Source organism: Cynocephalus volans, chromosome 18, assembly GCF_027409185.1.
Source record: "Cynocephalus volans isolate mCynVol1 chromosome 18, mCynVol1.pri, whole genome shotgun sequence".
Classification (NCBI taxonomy): domain Eukaryota; kingdom Metazoa; phylum Chordata; class Mammalia; order Dermoptera; family Cynocephalidae; genus Cynocephalus; species Cynocephalus volans.
The window spans coordinates 17,805,712-17,819,473 of record NC_084477.1 but is presented as its reverse complement, the minus strand read 5'-3'; the positions used below and the strand labels follow the sequence as shown (position 1 = coordinate 17,819,473).

The 13,762-nt window shown below is 58.4% G+C and overlaps 1 protein-coding gene across 1 annotated transcript in view; it reads right to left on the bottom strand.

Annotated features, from left to right (window-relative positions):
- Nucleotides 1-6,427: 6,427 nt before the first annotated feature.
- Nucleotides 6,428-13,762, bottom strand: part of PGBD5 (piggyBac transposable element derived 5) — an 80,972-nt gene continuing 73,637 nt past the window's right edge. The window contains exons 6-7 of the mRNA XM_063082700.1: nucleotides 11,375-11,480; nucleotides 6,428-8,172 (exon numbers count right to left, since the gene is read on the bottom strand). Of these exons, the coding sequence (XP_062938770.1) occupies nucleotides 7,977-8,172; nucleotides 11,375-11,480 (302 nt within the window). The 3' untranslated portion in view covers nucleotides 6,428-7,976. The remainder of the gene's footprint in view (nucleotides 8,173-11,374; nucleotides 11,481-13,762) is intronic.

The window sequence follows — 13,762 nt, the reverse complement described above, 5'->3', positions numbered from 1 at the left end:
AGCCGCGAGATAACCTAAGATGCTTCTTGTAGACCTTCCTCTAGTCCCAGCATGTGGGACGTAACCTGGTCACAGCCCCAAGTCTGTGCGTCCTGTGCACCCCGCGGATGACCTGGGAGTGACTAGGCAGGGCTGGCTCTCTCTCCCTCTTGTGACTATAATGCGCTGAGCTCTGCCGCCTCTTTGGAGCGCATTTCTCGGGGTGACCCGACCTCTGTGTCCCCGCGGCTGCAGTCGTCACATGGGCTCAGTAAATGCTGCGCTTTGTAGGTTCAGCCTCTGTGTGTTCTGGGTCAACAGATATAAAAGATGGTGGCAGACGGAAGTCATCGGTTTTATTCAGAAATTGTTTTATCAGGGACCAACCAAACACACGGCACATGTGGCACTTACTGAAAGGTCTGGCAGACAAACATCTGGAATCACTGAAATTGTAAGAGGGAGTTGAAAGTTCTTTGGGGCTCACAGGAAAACTTACGGCGTTGTTATAACGTGCTGTAAAAATACTTTAATTCCTGTTTTAGCTTGGAAAGCACACGATTCTCAAAGTCTTCCTTTTCTAATGGAATGAACTGTAAGAAAAGACCCAGGGAAGTGGGATCTCAGCTGATTTCACATAAAGACTTTCTGTTAATGAAAACCATTCCCATGTCGTGACCTCTCAGGAAGTCACCAGCAAGGCCACAGTCACGTCACTTTTTCTTCCTCGTGAACTCCAGTCCTGAAAGGACCTCACTGGTGGGCACTGGCTGGGGGAGGTCACCAGAGACGCGTGCCGTGATGACACCCCTTCCTCCTGTCTTCCTGGCTCTTGGGGCCCCCCTCTGGGTCCCTTCAGCTCTCACAGCAGGGGCTCACCCAGATTCCAGAACCTCCTGAGGAGGGACGGGGGACGGCCACAGCCACAGGTGCTCGTGTCTGCAGGTGCAGGGACGATGGGAGGGGGAGATGGAGGAGGACCCCCACGGGACCCCCGTAACTTCCCCAGGATCCGCGAAAGGGCTGAGAAAACTCAGGTGTCAGCACACGCCTGGGCCCCGGGCTCCTTCCCTGTGGGTTCCTCCTCACCTCCCAGAGGCTCAGCCACCTCTGCCGTGATGCACTTGTGATGACAGCCCCCGCCGCGCCGCAAGCTTCCTTTCCCACGTCCCCCTCTGTTGCCCACAAGAAGGTCCCCAGCCAGCGGCAATCGGAATGCACGTGGCTGTGTGTCGGAGCTGCCGCCTGCAAACAAACGTGATGAAGAAATAAAATCCACACGACAAGACACCGGAATCGAATCACCAATTTGTTCTGGCCACACTTCACGTCAGGGCCCAGAATTTAGCTCCTGGTATGTGAAATTTGTAAAAATTGATCGTGAGTGTGTCTCGGTGCAAAATCAAAATCTTCACAAGGGTGTGCCGTGTGTCCCCAGATGGGGTGCAGCTCGGGGACGTCCCCCGAGGGCTGCTCGATGCGGTTCCTGATGCGATTCAGCGTTTCCTCCACTGACAACCTGACGGGACACAGGACAGGCGTGAAGCGCGCGGTGCAGGTGGGGCCTGGTGAACTGCGGTCACCGCTGCTTCCTTCTCAGACCTGCCACTGGCGCCTTACTGAGGACGAGGAGGGGCTTCCAGGTGAGGCCCCGGACACAGTCCCCTCCCTGTGCTCACCACTCTGGTCCCTTCTTCACCCCATCAGTGTCTGCCCGGCGTCCTGGCTCTGCCGCTCTTCCCGAAGGTGTCCTGCCTGGGCCCACAGAGGCACTCCGGCCACCCCTGCACCTCTGGGAGCGCCCTTTGGGTGGCTGCCTCCAGTGGTGACATCGGGTAAAGGCCACCGTGCTTTCTGAGCGTCTGCTCCGGGCTCAGCAGCTCTGAACGCTGGAACCGCTGTCCCCAGAGCTGGAGGCCACCTCCCAGCAACGTGCCCGTCCCTCCCACACACCCCGGGAGCCACTCAGATGAAGTCTGAGGACATCCAGAAGGGACCAGGGAACCAGAGGCAGTGGCAGGCCCCTCCCGGTCAGCGCGTCCTCAACGGCACCTCCTCCCCCGCTCCCACGGGGACCCTCCATCCTCGCGCCCCCGGAGCCCGACTGTCAACGTCTCTGTTGAAGGGTGGGGCGGGACCGGACGGATCTGGCGAGGACTGTCATGCTCTGGACTCTGTACTTTATATATAGATTTGAGTAAGTGGACACTGCACTTGTATTGGAGCGGGTAAGGGGACGGACTTAAAGTCTCATGACACTATGACATTATGTTCAGATGCATCAAAATGACCAAGAAATGCCTCGAACAAAAATCCCACGACAATCCTGTGACTCCAGATCTTCAATCTGCACCTGACAGTGTCTGCGGTTGTCCAGGCCACCTCTCTAACAACTGATGTGACAGCCCCACTGTCTCTGTCCCCGTCCACGCTTCTGCCTTCCATTCGGGTCGGGGAAGCTCACAAAGGTCACGCGAGGTAGATTTTAAAAGATGCCAAGATCTGGGAGAAGAACCAATTAAAACGCTGAAATCTCACGTGTCCAGTTGACCTTTTTCTGCCACTACTTTTGTCACAGTTGGGGCTTCTTCTGTATGGAGGAGGGGGGACACTAGGAGTTGACTGGGGACACGGAAACCCTCACATCGACTGCCAGGCTGGCAGAGAGGCGGGCACTGCATTTCCTTTGAGAAAATACGACCAAGCAGAAGCCACCGGGGAAATGAGAGGCATAAAAGCCTGGGAGCTGCCAATGGGAATTCACGAGGCGAGAGACTGTCTTTTAGCTGGGGGTGCCCTTGGTAGTGGGGACCACTTTTTCTTGCTCATTTCGATCATGTGCTTGTCAAGTGTACAGTGTGCACCTGGCTGTCAGGGTGAGCGGTCGGGACACGTCCTGCTCACACGCGGTCTGGCTGCAGCCTGCTGGGAGGCTCAGACTCTGTCTCCTCGGGGCTAGGCTGAGCCAAGGGCACCTGGTGCCTGCAAGGTGAGGTGCTGTCATGTTGGAGGTGCAGGTGCAGCTGCATCCAGCAGCAACGCCTCATCGAAACCTTCAGCATCCACCTCACCAATCCTTAAATCCTGGCACCCTCGAGGGCACAGGCCATGTTTGCTTGGGAGTCTGTGCCAGGCTCTCGGCACAGGGCTGAGCGAGCAGGCCCTTGCACAGGAGGGTGAGGCTCACCCGGCCCCGCCGCCCTATGGAGCCTCCCACGGCTCTCGAAGCATCACCTCCCGCTCTGCAAAAGGGGGACCGAGGGTCCGCAGCTCCCTGACCACGTGGAGAGAGAACTGAGCCTGGAGCACGACTGCTCCACACACATGAAGTGCCACCGTGTCACACACAGGGCTGACGGTGACTTGTCCAAGGAATGGACAGGAGGAGGGACGAAAGCCTAAAGAGACACCGTAAAGGGACATGACCTGCCGTGGTGCCTCGGGGAACGGGGAGGGAGGACACTGACTCTCCTGGCCACAGGACACCCTCAGCCCCTCTCACCGAGGGGCCTGAGCAGACGCCACACGCCGTTACACTCCGCTGACCTGGAGGTCCCCATTCCAAATAAACACATGAAAGGTCACGCTTCCAAGCAGCTGGGAAATAGCACCCGAAGGTTCTGCATGTGTGTGACCGGCTGGTGAGGATGGGACATGCCAGCAAACGTCCCACAGGTGTCTCTTCTTCATGAAGACCCGGATGAGGTCACGTGAAGGGGGTTCGTCCACGCAGCATGTGCCCAGCGAGCTGGCCAGGCCACCACGACAGAAGCCAGCACCGAGAACACGTGCCTGGGCCGTGGAGGCACAGGGCGGGGACACATACAGATGGCTGCAAGGTGGAGGCCACCCCCCATGGCTACTCTCCTGCTGACACGTTGTGACAAGAGCTCCAAGAGCCACTTTGGTACCTGATAGTCTTTTATTTCTTATTGGGAGAGAGAGACGCCCTTAGAGAGAGGGTTGAGAAACACGTTCAAAGATGCGACACACAGAGGAAAGGATTAAGTGATGGGTCAACAGTGAGACGTCCTGGCCCGAAGGAATCAGGGCAGATGGCCGAGACCTCACAGAGGGACACGGGCCCTGACAGCAGAGACTTCCTTCTGGACAGGACTCTTCCAAAGCAGGCAGTGGAGGCCCCAGGGTGGGGGACTGGGGCACACCCTGGGAACTACTGGGGATCCTCCGGGGACTTCCCTCTGGTACTGACACCTGGGGTGACGGTGGCCTACCCAAGACTGGGGAATGCTCGCCTTAGGCAGGGAGACCACCTGACACAGTGGCCAGCAGGTGGGCGAAGACTGGAGGGGCCGACTGTGCATTGTGGAGGACGGTCACCATGGCTCAGTTCGCAGGGTGCTCTGTGATGAGATGGCACAGTGGGTCTCCCCAGACCCTCCCCAGAGCCAGGCTGCTAGGCTCAGGGCCTGGGACCAGCCTGTCCAGACGCCCTCTGAGACCGTGGCCCACCACCAGGCAAACTTTGGCTCCCTCAGTTGTTACAGCAGAAAAACACCCACCGTGGGCCAGGATAAGAAAAAAGAATGTGAAGAGTGACACGTGGAGCTGGCCATGGTCGTCTGCTGCATCCGGGTCAGAAGCGAGGCCCTTAACAAGTCACGGACAACCCCCTCTTCCCCCAACTGGGCCTGGACAGAGAGGCACTTCCTGCAGCAGGAAGACGTGGCGGCCTGTGTTGGGCGGGCCTGGGCGTGACACCCTTTCCTCCTCAGCCTGCCTACCAGGGCAGGCTGTGGGGCATCCCACCGAGGCCGCTCCTGCACCTGTGACCTGGGGCACTGATGACCCACAACCACCTCCCAGGTCCCTGTGCAGAGCCTGGCCTGCTGGCCACCACTGCCACCCTTCCAAGCTCAGCCCATGACAGCGCAGCAGGCAGTGGTCAGCAGGTGAGCGCACCAGCCGGTCCCTCCAGCATCCCCAGGGTACTGCTGGTTTCTTCCCAGCCCAGTCTCCAGGGCCTGTGGACACGTGGACCCACCAGAGGGGAGGGGAGGAGAGAGAGGGGCTGCAGTTCCCTGTCCGTCACTCACTGTAATGGGGTGTGCACCTTTCTCCAGCCTGGTGCTCAGCCCCACCCCCCACCGTCCCCAGGGTCACACACGGGGGACTCAGAACCTCCCAGGCCCTGTCCTGGGGCCTGCTCTCTCCTGCCTCCTGCACCCTACAGAGTTCACTCAGTTTTGGCGGTGGCCTTGTCTGATGTAGTCAGGACACTGGACATCTTTGCACAGAATGACCCGGCTTTCCCGTGTGACTTGCCTGTTTTGCAAGATGACCCCAGTACAATGCTCCATTAAGGATCATGCTCACAATGAGGCTCTGGGGGAGCACGGGGTGAGGAAAAAGACCACGCAAGTCACACACAGACCCTAATAAGGACAGCGGCAAACACAGTCACCTGCTTAAGTCAGACTTGCCCAAGAAGCACCTGCCTCTAATGCAGCTGCAGCCATGGGACCGTCCTGCACACCGCGAGACGCTCAGGGCAGGCTCTACCCCCACGTGGTGTGATCCAATGGGGATTTTCTCTGCAGAAGCTTAGAAGTGTTGGTGTTCTGTTTTGCACAAGGGCTGGGAAGCCCACTGTTCGTTCTTTCTTATCCAGACCCTGCAGCAAGGACATCCCACAGGGGATCGGTCTGTCGTAATGGCAGGACCCAAGGCTATGCTCTGCCAAGGCCCTACTGGCCACCCCTCCTGGGCCCTCTCTTGGTCACCAGGGATGACCAGCTGCTGAAAAGGCCAGTCAAGTGCCAACCAGAGGGCCGCCGAGCTCAGGAAGAGACTGAGCCAGATGTACTTCAGCTCAGTGGGTCCTAAAGACACTCCGGATCCCATTTGCAGGGCAAGGCTCAGGTACTGCAGGTTTTCCCAATCAGCAGTACATGCAACCTGTCCTTCTCGGTGGACAACAGGCCTCGAGAGGTGGTGCGGTCACAGTGGTCCCCCAGATGCCTGCTGAGCTGCTGTCCTTTCCATCTCTCATCAGAAAACAGGTGGCTAACATTTAGAGACGGCACTAAAATCGCGTGATTACTCTAATTACTTGGGAACGAGACATCACCCACTCCTGTCGGAACGGCGTCTCTTCCTGCTAACGTGGAATGACACACAAGCCAGAGAAAAGAGGAAGAACCTTAGCTTGGAGGGCTGGCACCTAAAATACGTCTCCACTCACTCACAGCCCACAGCAACAACATATATTCCTGTTAGTCTACACGTAACTGAGTTCTTATAAACTGCTGGTGGTTCACGATACAGGAAGAGCTCGGATCACACACACCAGGTTACAGAACAGAAACTGAGTCTTGAGAGCGTGGCCGCTGTTTTCGTCCCTGACCTTTTAAACAAATTCACATCTGAACAAAGAATCAACATCTAAATAGACTTTTATTTTTATTTTACTTGTTTGGACAGAAAAGAAAATTTATCGGCTTTCATTAAAGTCTCCCTAAGTGTTGGAAACACATTAAACTCAGAAATAGTGGACCTCGTAGAAAAGCATCACAAATTAAAAATATATTTCTCCACGTGGTAAAAGTGCTTTCGATCCAATCCAAGGGCACGGCAAAGGTGTTGTGAAACACGATCTAAAGTTTGGCCTACAGTCCGTGGCATGGAATTAAACCCACAGGGCGAGGGTCGTCGCCGAGAACGACGGAGAGACAATGGTATTTCAGGAGCATGCTGCCAGCGACACTTTAATTAACGGGTCTAAACAAGGAAAAGTCCCAAAGCCTGAGTCGAATAGATTCCGCAGTTGTAGAAATGAGGTGGTTACATAAGTTGGGTTAAAGAAGGGCTGGTGACTCCAGAAATGACTTGTTTCTTGTCTGCGGGGAGTGTCAGACCTGTCGACCACCCTGGTGTTGAGGCTTCTGTCGAGACATGTCAACCTGGGTCTGAAGGAGCCCCAGGTGTCTCGGGAGATTATAGAGCCCCAGCTCGCTGCCAGCTGCTGGTCACACGGTGTCCTCAGTCCTGTAGTGAGCATGTCTCAGCCCCGTGACATACCGCACTCAACCCAGGCTGTGACCACAGCCCCGCGGCCGGTTTGCCCGGGGCTGCGGGATCACTCAGGATGGCAGATGCTGCCAGGGTCACTGTGCCCAGGGGCAAGGCAGTTAGCAAGTGGTCACTGTGGGGAACTGTGCTGTTTGTTTTGGCAATGCTACATGTTTTCCAAAACAAGTAAGTCTGCCAGTGATGATGTCTGTGACAAGGTGCCCATAGGTTCCCCGTGGCCCTGGTGGAAGCAGCTGTGTCTGCCCTGGCCGCCCTTCCCGGCCCCCCCATGGCACAGGGCACAGAACTGGGATCATGCAAAAGGCCCCGGTGGGGACAAGGGCGCGTCTGCCTGTTGTGTGAGACCGTAAGCAACAGTAAGAAAATAACCTGAAGATATATTTAAAATAAAAAACAGCGTCACCCTTCGCTGTGATTCTCCTGGTGTTTCCCTTTGTCCCTGCCCCCAGCCCCACAGAGGAAACGCATGGGGCGCCCCTTTTATTAGTCAGAGCAGGATGAATAAACACCATCCCTTCATTTTAATGGCAACCGGGCTGTGTCTCTTACGTTAAGAGACCCATGCTAAGCTACTCGGACATGCTGGAAAACTCTCTGGCCTCTGCACACACCGACCGTCCCAGTCATGCAGAGCCGGCGGTGGCTGCTTCCCCACCGTGAACTTGACCGTGGTCTCTCTCTCCTCCTGCCACGGCTGCTTTCCAGTCTTGGCATCGCTGAGAGGCTCCGCAGGTGTCTCAAGGATGGAATGTCCCAGAGCACTCGTGACATGGGGAGCCATGTTCTTCTCTCCATGGAAACCGGGACAGCTGCCACCCTCTGCCCACGTCCTTGTCCCAGGCAGCAAGTCCCCCACCAGGGCGTCCTGGGTCTCGGACAGGGCTGGCTGGGGGGCACGCAGGCTGTCCTCTGCCTCCCACCCTCCCTCGACCTGGTCCCCAGCATCAGAGGGTGGCTGAGGTGTCCTCCAGGCCCAGCAGCTCCCTGACGAGTCTGTCCCCAAACTGCGCCCGGCTGTACCGGCTCACATGGTAGGCGTCCGACATCTTATACAGGACGTAGGCGTTGTTGATGGCGATGCTGATGGCGAACCAGAACACCTGCTGCCAGGTCTTGTTTGGCTTGTGAGAAATAAAGTACCTGAGGACAGAGGGAGGATCGGCTGACCCCGAGGGCTCACGGGCCCCCAGGAGAGACGCGGCAGAGCTGGGGGGCTCCAGCTGGGGGCTTGGTCGCACGAACTTCACTTAAGACAACGAAAATAAAAATGATGCCTGTGGAAGGACCGGGGGGATGGCCGGGCTGCCGGGGGAGACACGGAAAGCCAGGTGTTGCAGGTGCAGCTCACAGGCCCTGGGCTGCATGGCCTGCAGCCCCACGCCCCGATGCTAAACGCGTCCCAGACTAAGAGCTGCTTCCCCTGCAAAGGCCGCCTCCTCCTCGGCTCCAGGCCCCTGCGATGCTCTCTGCTCCCAAGCGCATCTGCCACCCGAGGGAGCCTGCCCAGACCCTGAGACTGGCCCCCAGATGCTGCCACCCCCGGGCCACCCCGTCTGGGGACCCACACACTGGGCTGTGAGTCTGTCCAGCTGCACACCTGTGTCTGCCCCTGACTGTGAGGAATGTGAGGATTAGCACCCGCAGTGCCACCGAGACGCCAGCACAGGGCAGGCACTCGCTACCGTCTACTGAGCAAATGCTGATCTGTCTGTGACAACCTCCCAGAACTCAGCAAGGTGCTGGTACACGGTAGGTGCTCAAGACAGACCTGTCCTACAGCTCCCTAAGGGGTGGGGCTGCCCTCCACATGTCGGCTGGCTTTTCCACAGAGAACCAGTCCTTGTTTTCTCTGCTCGCCATGACAAGGCCACGGATGTGGGCCACTCTCCCAGAGGGTGCGTAAGCGTCCGGTTGCCTTTCGGGTCAGTCTGACCCTGCTCTAGGTTGCAAGGCCCAATCCTGGTGACGTAGCAGTCACGCTCGTGTTCAACAGCAGTCATTCGTGAGTTCTCCTCATGGCTACTACGACAGCCGGCCAGGGGACGGCATCGTGGGTGTGTGCGCGTCTGCGAACGCTGTACAGACACGCGCTGTCTATAGTGAGTGTGGATGTGCTGTGCCTGCTGTGTGGATATTCACATAAGCCACCCCTGAGCTAAGGGACACACATGTCAGGTGAACTCCCGGGGTTAATGCCTGGTGTGCGGGGTGTATGCGAGGAGAGCAGGGCGGGCACGGGGACGGGGACTGACCCACTGCAGAGGCAGCTCAGTGTGGGTAAGCAGAGGCACCAGCATCTTTGGGCAAACAGAACAGAGACCCTGTGGGCAGTGGGAGGTGGGCAGGGACCCCAGGCAAGGGGGCGGACAGGGTCCTCACCCTCCAGTCCTTCAGTCGAGAGAATTTATAACTATCCTGACTCGCCCATCCTGTGACAGGGCAGCCTTGGGCTTTGTGCAGGTGGCCTTGTCCTCTGTGGGTGTCCCTGTGCAGGTGTCCCTGTGTGGGTGTCCCTGTGTGGTGGGTCTGTGCAGGTGTCCCTGTGCAGGTGGGTCTGTGTAGGTGTCCCTGTGCGGGTGTCCCTGTGCGGGTGTCCCTGTGTGGCTGGCCCTGTGTGGTGGGTCTGTGCAGGTGTCCCTGTGAGGGTGTCCCTGTACCAGTAGCCCTGTGTGGGTGTCCCTGTGTGGTGGGTCTGTGCAGGTGTCCCTGTGCAGGTGGGTCTGTGTAGGTGTCCCTGTGCAGGTGTCCCTGTGCGGGTGTCCCTGTGCAGGTGTCCCTGTGTGGCTGGCCCTGTGTGGTGTCCCTGTGTGGTGGGTCTGTGCAGGTGTCCCTGTGAGGGTGTCCCTCTGTGGGTGTCCCTGTGCTGGTAGCTTTCTGCGGATGTCCCTGTGTGGTGGGTCTGTGCAGGTGTCCCTGTGAGGGTGTCCCTGTGTGGTGGGTCTGTGCAGGTGGGTCTGTGTAGGTGTCCCTGTGTGGTGGGTCTGTGCAGGTGTCCCTGTGTGGTGGGTCTGTGTAGGTGTCCCTGTGCAGGTGTCCCTGTGCGGGTGTCCCTGTGCAGGTGTCCCTGTGTGGCTGGCCCTGTGTGGTGTCCCTGTGTGGTGGGTCTGTGCAGGTGTCCCTGTGAGGGTGTCCCTGTACCAGTAGCCCTGTGTGGGTGTCCCCGTGTGGGTGGGCCTGTGCAGGTGTCCCTCTGTGGGTGTCCCTGTGCTGGTAGCTTTCTGCGGATGTCCCTGTGTGGGTGGGTCTGTGCAGGTATCCCTGTGTGGGTGTCCCTGTGTGGTGGGTCTGTGCAGGTGGGTCTGTGTAGGTGTCCCTGTGTGGTGGGTCTGTGCAGGTGTCCCTGTGCAGGTGGGTCTGTGTAGGTGTCCCTGTGCAGGTGTCCCTGTGCGGGTGTCCCTGTGCAGGTGTCCCTGTGTGGCTGGCCCTGTGTGGTGTCCCTGTGTGGTGGGTCTGTGCAGGTGTCCCTGTGAGGGTGTCCCTGTACCAGTAGCCCTGTGTGGGTGTCCCCGTGTGGGTGGGCCTGTGCAGGTGTCCCTCTGTGGGTGTCCCTGTGCTGGTAGCTTTCTGCGGATGTCCCTGTGTGGGTGGGTCTGTGCAGGTATCCCTGTGTGGGTGTCCCTGTGTGGTGGGTCTGTGCAGGTGGGTCTGTGTAGGTGTCCCTGTGTGGTGGGTCTGTGCAGGTGTCCCTGTGCAGGTGGGTCTGTGTAGGTGTCCCTGTGCAGGTGTCCCTGTGCGGGTGTCCCTGTGCAGGTGTCCCTGTGTGGCTGGCCCTGTGTGGTGTCCCTGTGTGGTGGGTCTGTGCAGGTGTCCCTGTGAGGGTGTCCCTGTACCAGTAGCCCTGTGTGGGTGTCCCCGTGTGGGTGGGCCTGTGCAGGTATCCCTGTGTGGGTGTCCCTGTGTGGTGGGTCTGTGCAGGTGTCCCTGTGCGGGTGTCTCTGTGGGTGGCCCTGTGCCGGTGGCCCTCTGTGGATGTCCCTGTGCAGGTGTCCCTCTGTGGGTGTCCCTGTGTGGTGGGTCTGTGCAGGTGTCCCTGTGCGGGTGTCCTTCTGTGGATGTCCCTGTGTGTGGGTCTGTGCAGGTGTCCCTGTGTGGGTGTCCCTGTGTGGTGTCCCTGTGCTGGTGGCCCTCTGTGGGTGTCCCTGTGTAGGTGTCCTTCTGTGGGTATCCCTGTGTGGTGGGTCTGTGCAGGTGTCCCTGTGTGGGTAGCCCTCTGTGAATGTCCCTGTGTGGTGGGTCTGTGCAGGTGACCCTGTGCGAGTGTCCTGTGGATGTCCCTGTGTGGTGTCCCTGTGCGGGTGTCCTTCTGTGGATGTCCCTGTGCGGGTGGCCCTCTGTCACTTACCTGCTGTACTTGTCGTCGTATCTGCAGATGTAGCTGAGGTGTGCGGCAAACGCCTCCACAGCCAGGGGGCAGGGGATCTCCCCGCTCCTCCTCTTGATGATGACGCCTGCGGGGAAGACAGAAGGCGGATCCCTTCTGAGCTCTCCTACAAACCCCCCAGAGGCCCCTCTCCATCCAGCAATGAAGAAGACCCCCCTCACCGGCCACCAGGCTCTTCCAGGGGTGGAGGAACACGTCCAAGTCAGCGAGGCACAGGCGTGTGCCACAAGCGAGACCCTCCCCAAGCCACAGGCCATCGATGGGCCCAGGGTGGCTCTCAGCGACATGGGCCAGGGCCGACCCCACCTGTGCCTTGAGAGCAGAAGGGGAGCTGGGGGCTCACCCCCCCTCCGCCCTGTTCCTCCTCCCACCAGGCTGGGGCCATGGGGCCACTGCTGCCTGCCCCGGTCACAGGGAGGCTCAGAAGAACAGAGGCTGTCCCCACCCCCTCTCAGCCCCTTACGTGTCCTAGGACTGCCGGGCCCTGTGCCTGCGGGGACAGAGAATTTCCTCTACTAAATACAGACAGGACTGCATCTCAGGGCACTGCCAAAGTCACAGCAAGATTCGCAATCCCCAGTGGCAGGGCCCGAGGGGCAGAGAGGACCAGTGTGCCTGGTGCCCCCACAGACGAAGCGGACTGACGTCCCAGTGTGGTGAGGTTCACACCCACCTCCCCGACCAGCCCCCCCACAGCACCCTGAGGTTACTCCACAGGATGGTGAAATCTTAGCAATCCTCAAATGGACAAGGTTACAGCAGACCTGCCATGTCCTTCCCGGCCCCTCCCATCCCCGACTCTCACGAGGGTCACACAGACCTGCCCGCACAGACTGAGCTGGGATCTTTCTTTTTTGCCCCCAGAAACAGCGGCATTTCTGAAGGAACACCTGGAGAGCTGCGAGAGGCTCAGAGGGCAGGGCCCTCCCTGGAGAGGTGGCAGTGCTTTTCCCAAAGCTCTCCTTGGGCCAGAGGACCCTGCACTGGACTGGGGGCTTCCTGCCAGCCAGAAGGTGCAGGGCTCCACCTGCTCATGGATCCTCTGTCCCCTCAGGGAGATGTTTTATCGTGGGGGATCCGGGGAGGCCTGTTTTCACCCCCAAGGAGGACCATCTCTCTAGTCCCTCCCTGAGGATTCCAGTCCCTTATCTCAGCTGCCCCTGCCACCCAAGACCAGGCGGGAGGCGCCGTGTTTCACAAGGACGTGGGCACACGGCCTTAGTGGGCTTCCCGTCTGCAGCGGTCTCCTCCTGACTTTCAGTTGCAGCCTCTGGCTCTGAAGAGGCTCTGGCCCCTGTAGGGTTCCACCAAGTCCACATGGACACGAGCAGGTCAGACTGTCCCTAGAGGGAGACAGAAGCCCCTCGGTTCCTCCCCCAGAGCCTCAGGATGCCGCCCTTTCTGAGCCCTGAGTGTTTCCGGTGAGTCAGGCTCACCCCCCTAGGACCTCAGCACCCCACAGTTTGCAGCTCTGACCTGCTGGCATCAGGCCGACCACAGCAAGGGCTCCAGGACTGCCACTGTCCCAGTGTCCCTAGCCTGGGGGACCTTCTTTAACTCTGGGTCTCCTTCCCACCCTTTTTCATAATCTGTCATCTAACGTGGGGATTCCAGCTGGACATCGTACTGAGCTGCCTCCAAACCCAACCTGCATCCGTCTCTGTGCGTGTTTCCCCCAGTCCTTAAGCCGGATCACTCTCTTCCCACCGTATTTTGAGTTTTGAGATACTTTTCCAGCTAGAAAAGGATCCTGTAACATCCTCGCTGAGCTCTGAACATTCATTAACAAAAGGTTTTGGACGTTTGTCATCTAGTCTGACTTTGTAACAGAAGGACACGCGCACGGTCCGCAGGTCCACTGCTGGACACTGCACGTCATGGTCACGTGGGTGTCTGTATACGTGCCTGTCGTCTCCATGTCTGTCTCTCTCAGATCTATGTGGCCTGTCAGGGGAGCACGTGTCTTTCCACTCCAGCTCTGTCTGTTGTCTTGCTGGCATCTAGTGGCTGGGCTGACGTTCTTACCACCAGTCTGCACGCTTGAACGCATGAGTCGAGACCCCTCGTGCTCACGTGCAGACGTTCTGCCTTCTCATGAGTCCTGGTGAGTCTGAGTCTTCTCCAAAAAGGATTTCAGAAGAAAAGCAAACGGGTTTGGCTCTCCATACGGGTGTCCCTTGCCATGGGACAGCATTTAACCTTTAAAAAGCCTGTGCACAGGCTCGCACTCTGTGAAAGGAGGCTCATGTGTCCTTATCATACGGGCTAAAGAAGGATAAGCCAGTTCCTATAATGTTCAGACCTAGTTATGTATTTTCTAAAACTGGAAGGAGAGAATATATGGCCTCA